Source organism: Branchiostoma lanceolatum, chromosome 19, assembly GCF_035083965.1.
Source record: "Branchiostoma lanceolatum isolate klBraLanc5 chromosome 19, klBraLanc5.hap2, whole genome shotgun sequence".
In the NCBI taxonomy this organism is placed as follows: domain Eukaryota; kingdom Metazoa; phylum Chordata; class Leptocardii; order Amphioxiformes; family Branchiostomatidae; genus Branchiostoma; species Branchiostoma lanceolatum.
Window position 1 is genome coordinate 8,483,350 of NC_089740.1, and position 7,554 is coordinate 8,490,903.

The following is a 7,554-nucleotide window of genomic DNA, read 5'->3' on the forward strand; positions in this document are numbered from 1 at the left end:
CATTTACCTCATGATTTTAAACCTCCTTGATTGTGGCTAATCTCAATGCAGAATCACAGATGTATAAAGTTTTTGCTATTCTCCAAGCAGAGGTTTCGGTCGAGTGGGGTAGGAGTGTCCGGGATTTTTAACGTTTCTCTCCCTTCAAGGAACGCGCAGATAGTCTAACTGTTAGCATTCAAACTGCATAAAAATGACAAATTTTTCTGATGGCTTGAAATGAAAAACACGAGAAATTAATATATTGATATACTTTTGACAAACATTTAATCCTTACACACAATGAGAATTTGATATTTTTCATCAGATATATAAGCACATTATGTAGACAAGCCCCCCGAAAAGCCCGCCTCGATCGTAGAGCCACAATGATTAACGGACAAGAAAACAGGAAACTATAGGTATAACATTTAGGTCAATTTTCCAAATAGATCTATTGCATAATGTATTTGTAGAAATAGGTATGTGTATTTCACACAGTTTATTCATAACGTACTTGTACATGTTTGAATTATGATGATGATAATTTGTATCACAATGTACAGTTTTGAAATTTGTAATGTAAAGATGGACGACACAGTTTGGCAAATGGCACGTTCTTTTACGCCTGTCCTGTTTTACTGATTCGTATAACAAGGCTGCAATATCATTCAAGAATTAAGAGAATTAATAAAAAAAATATGATAAGATAAAGGCCCCGGCCATTTGGCTCATCACAGTAGTTCAACACTCTGCACGGCATTGGCATCTTTACAACAACTACAACACCTAGACTTGCAGCAGGACGATCTACAGGAATAACAGGCGCATGCGCAAATCATCAGGAGTATGACGAGCACGAAGGTCGCGAGGACAGACAAGAAGAAAATGTTGAAGGGATCGTTCTGGAAGAATCCGAAGAGGAGACTTTCCGAATCTGTGGTGGTAGATAAGCTGGGTGTCGTGGTGGTACTTGGAGCGTCGGTAGACATGTCTTCTTCTTCTTTCGCTCAGTCAACTGAAATGACACCGCCCGGGTAATGAGGGTCTATAGTGAGGAAAGACTGTGTATTTGAACAAGCACACTGTGAACACTAGGCAGAACTTAAGTTCAGTTAACCTAGAGAGATTTTTTCTTGTTTTTCTATTCTGTTTCGCCCATCCGTTCCCTTATATTTTCCTACAAAAATCCGACAAACAAAAAATTGAATTGAAGCGTGTTTACTTCACCGTCTTCGGCGCATATCTCTCTCAGATATATATAGAACTTTACAATAACCTTACTAGTACTTACTTCTCTAGCAAGACGTTCTTTATTTCCCTCAGACTCAAAGATAGGTGTAGGCGGTCGTCTGAAATATATATTTTCTAGCAGTAGTACTAGAAACAACAAAACACAGTAGGTTTGGTCTAATGATTGTTATCTACAAATAACGGTTGCCATGTTCTATTACGGTTGCTGCGTTCTATTACGGTTGCTATGTTCGATTTTACAGCTAGAACGTCACGTGGCTGAAAACGATCGAATCTCGCGGGATGACGCAATATTCGAACGTTCTGTTCATGTCATAACCTGGCAACGGAAGTGCCTCTGACCGTACATAAAACCGGCCACTTTGCGACGCCGTATGTCATAAAGACCATCTGAATTATATGATTTAACCGAAGATATACAATAATCTAGAAGACTCCTACAAGAGGAACCATGGAGGATGCCCCAGCGCCCCAGCCGAGGGAAAGAAGAGGAAGCTTGTTTGAAGTCAAGTCCTCGAAACCCAAGGTGACTTTGAACGCAACGTTATCGTAACTCAGTCGTGTAAGGCTCATTACAGCCAAATAATACATTTTTTGTAGCCATCAGTTAACGTTGGGTAACCTAAATTCGGGATTTTTCCGATAATGGTTGACTGAAATCAATCTAGCAGAACAATAAACCATCCTTTTTTTCTATTATTCTGTCAGTATCATGTATTATCTTTGCACTAATCATATATATGGTAGATTTTGTCTCTAGTCGTGCTGACACCATAATATTTCAACTTGAAACTACCGTCCGCCGCACGCACAATTATGGTGCTGTCGGACAGGGGGGCACATTAATTCGGGAGAGAAGATTCGTCTTGAATATCTTACCGCTAATCACATTTTATACAGCAGCTATTCGTTCTATCCTTGGCTCGAGGAGAGTGCTATGGATATAGACGTGTCCAAGTAAAAAAAATACACGAAAAAACGGCCGTACCGCACACATCAGGCCAGTTCGGGAACAACCCGTGTGTTGAGTCGGTAGAACTTCGCTCAAAGTCGGCCCATCGTCATCATCGGGCAACGTGTAAGTCGTTACATTATTCATGGGAAGTTAGCTGGATGCCGTAGCGATGGTAATACTACTATGTCCATGTGTTCCTTGTTGTGTTAGGAGCAAACTTTGAGGAAAATATCTTCCTCAGTCCACTCTCACACGCAGCATTTAGACAAAAAAGTGTTCCTCACAAACCTTTGTCGTCTGCTTGACAACAGGATTCTGGTTAACAATATGGCGGCGGGAAAATACACGTGCCGTAGGTTGTAGCAACAGAGAGGAGTTTTGATGATTGATCACACTTAGAATCCAGTTGCAGGTTAGCAAAAGAGATTGTAATAAGTTGTCTTATAAATAATTGTGTTTAGCAGGCAGGAGATGTGACATTTGTCTTATAAACCAGCGAACAACCGTGCTGGGTGATTCTCCCACGAAGCCCCCAGACTCTGTCAATAAGGGACGGAGAGTTTTTGACGTCGCCAACTTCTAATGCATGGTTATCGAAGCTTTTCAGCCAGTGTTCTGAATACGTTAGTCTATCTGCTTTGCATTGCTGGCGTTATAACTGATGTTGCATCTAGCACATATCCCTAAATACCCCGTTTTCGAAAAATCCCGACTTTAAGTACCCCACGAATTTAGGTTACCCAACGTTATGTGCTTTTCTCTCATAATCTCGTAGGAAGAGTGATCGAGGCCTTTTTTGAAACATAAACAAATAGTTTGCATAGCGGATACGTAACTAAAGAATGAAATACAAAGTCTGTATCTCACACAATTCATAATGAACGTTGTGCGATAATATTATACGTTACAGAAGGAAGTGAGCTTCTTGAATCACAATCTAAGTGATATTCACTAAGCTGACGTTTCGGTATACTGTATAACTCATCAGCAACCTTACTCAAAGCCTGAATGGACCTATAGCTAGCTGAGTTTTTACCGAAACGAAAATAAAATGGCACATACATGTACGTTTGGATTCAAGAACCTCACCTTTCTATGACTTAAACACCCGATGATAAAGCTATTAACGAAACTATCTTTTACATGTACAGATATCTGGGTCCAGTGTGATGACTATGGCGATCCAGCCAGAGTCGAGCTACGAGGACATTAGCTTCAGACGACCTGCACAGAAACTACAGTACGAGAACACATACAAAATGGCGCCGGACGTACGATTCCAGGTACATGGTATTCAAAATTATGTATGTGATTTTTTCCCCGTCCGCAACGGGCGTCAAATTGTCAAAATAGGTAAAAGAGTCTGTATACAGTATAGAGCAGGCCTAATGTTGTGCCCTTGGGAAATGTACACCATTTTCCTCTCTCGACTCGGGTGAAAGTTTGTACCTTATTTATATCACCGTTCGGTAAAGGATGTCCTCCGACATGGGGTGTAAAAAAAGCTAGCTAGAGGTCCCATGTTTGAGGAGAACCACACCTCCAGCATGAACCCATCGCACATATCGAAAATAATAATGGTCCATCCCGGTTTGAGTGGTTCAAACATATCATTATCAGTCTGGTCTTTAGTAGCTTGTACATGATGTACAAAAACGATGTGTTACTCAAGGCGATAAACAAATAATAATTATACAATAAAAGATTTATCTTATATGAAAAAATAATAATAAATCGTGTCTCAGGCAGGAAAAGTGAAGACCATCATTGACGAATCACTGGCTACGTTGGAGAAGGAGGAATATGACGTGTACCACTGCCGGGAGCTGGCCAAACATCTGTCACAGGACATCAAGGACAAGGTAGAGACAAAATAACCCCAGAACTTAAATAACAGTTACTCATTTGACAAGCAATTGGATAAAATTTGAAAACGGTCAGACCTTTTAGAGTCTATCACCAGTGACTGTACGAGGAACTGGAGTTCAATGTTTTAAACCAAAACTCTGAATCTCTGCGGTATACACTGTAGCCCGAGTGAGTCTTTAAAAAGGCCCTTTAATGCAAAACAAAATAATAAGATCAAGAATAATTCTATCATTTTTTCAGGTGAAGGAAATAGGCATGAGCCGTCACAAGATCATCTCCTGGGTCACGATTGGTCAGAAGTGCGACCAGAGCATGCGCATTGGCAGCAGGTGCCTGTGGGACGACGGGAACGACAACTTTGCGTGGGGAGAGTTTAAAAACCCCTCGCTGGTCGCAACTGCCATTGTGTACGGCATCTACCAAGACTAGGGCTCTGTTACATGGAAAACTGAGTCCATATATCTTTTGTTGTTGCAAATTTCTTGAGAATGTTATACTCTGTTACGGTAAGAAAGATACATACAACGACCTTGAAGATAACATTCTCAATTACACTGCTGACACAATAAGGCGAATGACGTGTTACATATTGTATTATCAATAAACAGTAGTGTATTGACAGCAAAGACATTTACGGATCTTCATACTGTAAATCTTGAAAATGAAATGTTTGCATCGGTTTTATCTTCGCGAGTTTTCAAGCTGACCACTCCACAGCAAAATCATATGTATGATAACGCAACTCTGTGATTCCACTGCATCACTGCAGTTAGTAGTAAACTGTGTTACAGAATTGTTACAGCCGAGAACTTGCTACTTTGTTCGAAGCGTCGGTTTACTATGATATTATGAGCACATTTTTGTATATGATGAAAACATTGTTTGCGTTGCTTCATCAAGCATTCCAGGTGTTTTTTATTCACGGTTTTTGTGGTGATCTCTTCACCGCCAACTTAAGACCACCGCGAATATACTTGTGCTGTCTTCTGTCCGCCTACCACCTTTCAACCGCGAACTAAAAACCCCCGAGAACACTCACTGTGAAATCAAATCATCACAAAACATGAAAACCCTTGTATTACTATAAGAACATGCGTTTGACGATCTGCTTTTGTTGTGGCATCACTACTGCTATTTTGCTTACAGTGTGTGTTTGCTTATAGTAGGCTATTATGAGAACATTTTTGTATATGGTGAAAACAAAGTTCAACACGTACGCATGTTTGTATAAGGTTGTGATGAAGACAATGTTGTATTATCATATTTTAAGTATAAAATCTCTCGGCAATTCTTGACAAAAGGCTACTGTTATCATATTTTGCGTTTCCAATTGGCTACATAACTTTGTGCCAATTTAGTATACAACGTTGCTGTTGGCTTGCAATATCTTTTATTACATTTGAACATGCACAATCATGTTACTATCATTATGATGTTGGTATCATTATTCTCCTATCCTATGTGCGCAATACAAAAGATAATCGTCTGTCTGTCAGTCAGTGGATCAATAACAGGATGTGAAAGGGTGAAAGGTACAACTTTGCACGGAATCATCAGAACGACGAGAACACCACTTGAGACGGACACAATGTGAGTCTCGCTCTCTAATTTCAACCTCTGACTACCAACATTTTTCGAAATCTTTTTCTGTTATAATCACCAGTACTTAATGTCGGCTTGAATTTCCTTTATGCGCCTTTTCACTATGCATTATTGCAAGGAGGTTCCTTGATTATTGTTACCGTGTGTTGCAATAGGTTACTTTATTTCCTTCAGATTTTCAACCGGAGCAGTTGAATTTCAACCATGGGGAAGATACCTATCATTTATATCGTTCTCCTCTACATGGTGAATGGGTGAGTCAAACAAACTCAAACTTCGATCTTGTCCCATTTTTGTTATACATTGTTTTGTATATAAGCTTCAATTATGGATTAACGGGTGGGATGTAAAGCCGGAGGTCCAGGAAATTGTTCTTAGTGCCCATTTTAGACGTAAAATACGGTAGAGAGTTGTTTTCATATCGAAATATGCAAGTTTGTTGGGGAAAAAATTGGACCGTGTTTTTCGGCATGGTGTGTTTGAGGGTGGTGCATGCTAAAGATCAGGCCACCATACTTATCGAAATTAGAGTAGCGGTCCATCCTGATTAGCCTCCACCAGTCTCTGCGGGTCGCTGGGAAAATAGTAGAAATTGGCCAAATAGAGTCAATTGTATGAAGGGAGTAGGCTACGGAGAGAGGGTCAAATATGCAACAGCGGATGGAAATGTTATCCTCCATGGCCAAAGTCCCCCGGCAAATGTTCTCTCTATAGCCGACGCTGTTAGTCTGGTAGAGACTACATCCTGATGTGAGTGGATCAAACCTTACAGTCTGGACTTACGCAGCATGTACTTAGCTGTACAAAACCGGTGTGTTCCTGTGGTTTACCTGTTATTTGAAACAAACCAAAAGAAGGAGAAATTCCTTTATTTGTTTTTCATCAGGCTGGCAGCCCTGTCCTGTATTCCATGTGAGGAGAGGGAGTGTGAGGACCCACGGCCCTGTAGGAGAAATGCTGTCGTCAAGGACGTGTGTGGCTGCTGTGACGTCTGTGCTAGGGTTAGTCCTTCTATTTCAGTCATATTATAACAAATTTATCTAGGCCTGAGAAATCATAAAACGTCAACCTGGTAAAATTGTAATCTAGGTCCACGTTGTGAGGATCGAGAACCATATTTTTCAATATTGCCAGTTATCCATTTGTCCTGCTATTATCGGTAATGGTAACACGCGCTTCTACAATTTCTTGATCAAGACGAATAAAGTCGAAACCGGTCGAATTCCATCTCAGTGCTGTCATTGTCCCAGAGCTACAAATGACAGGCTTCTACAGTAGATAAAACGGGCTTCCATAGAACGATTCGAACGCTCCTAATACGAGCTTATAAGAGCATCAATGCACAATAAAGGTCTTCCATTTTGTTCACAGGTGAAGGGGGAAGTCTGTGGTGGTCCTTGGGGCATTGATGGCATATGTGCTGAAGGACTGACCTGTGTAAAACCTGAGCCTGAAGGCTTCAACCAGTCCGGAACATGTGAAAAAGAAAAAAAAGAGAAAGGAAGGTAGGTAGAGAATACGGGCAGAAGGGGATTTGGCGGTTAGTTCTAAATAATAATTCCTTGGGTCTCTGAAGTGCCTATATAGGCAATAATCTCAAATGTAGTTTAGTGTTCTGTGCACCTTTTTTTTTTCCAAACTATTGGAAGGAAGGTGACACAAGATATAACAGTATTTGAGCATCATTCCAGAGCCAGTCTTCTTGGAGCAATAGCTACCTAAAGCAAATATATCCTATTCAGTTTTAAAGGCTGAAGAAATGTTAAATCACAGTTCTAACTGTACATGATGGAGTGCAGAGGTACAGATATAAAATCATTAAAAATAAACTTAATTGGAAACATCTTACTGTGTCTCTTTCCAATTATTTCTCCTTGCCTGGTGTTAGTGTGTGC

The 7,554-nt window shown here is 40.4% G+C and overlaps 1 protein-coding gene and 1 long non-coding RNA gene across 2 annotated transcripts; both read left to right on the forward strand.

The window, feature by feature from the left end:
• Positions 1-1,684: 1,684 nt before the first annotated feature.
• Positions 1,685-4,799, forward strand: LOC136425963 (dynein light chain Tctex-type 5-B-like). Its single transcript, XM_066414881.1, has 4 exons — positions 1,685-1,759; positions 3,340-3,471; positions 3,934-4,050; positions 4,298-4,799. Exons 1-4 carry the CDS (start codon positions 1,685-1,687, stop codon positions 4,484-4,486), a joined length of 513 nt encoding a protein of 170 aa, XP_066270978.1. The 3' UTR covers positions 4,487-4,799.
• A 42-nt stretch (positions 4,800-4,841) lies between these two features.
• Positions 4,842-7,152, forward strand: LOC136425068 (uncharacterized). The gene is made up of 4 exons (XR_010753965.1): positions 4,842-5,647; positions 5,834-5,913; positions 6,546-6,660; positions 7,031-7,152. It is a non-coding gene; the product is annotated as an uncharacterized lncRNA (long non-coding RNA).
• Positions 7,153-7,554: the final 402 nt, after the last annotated feature.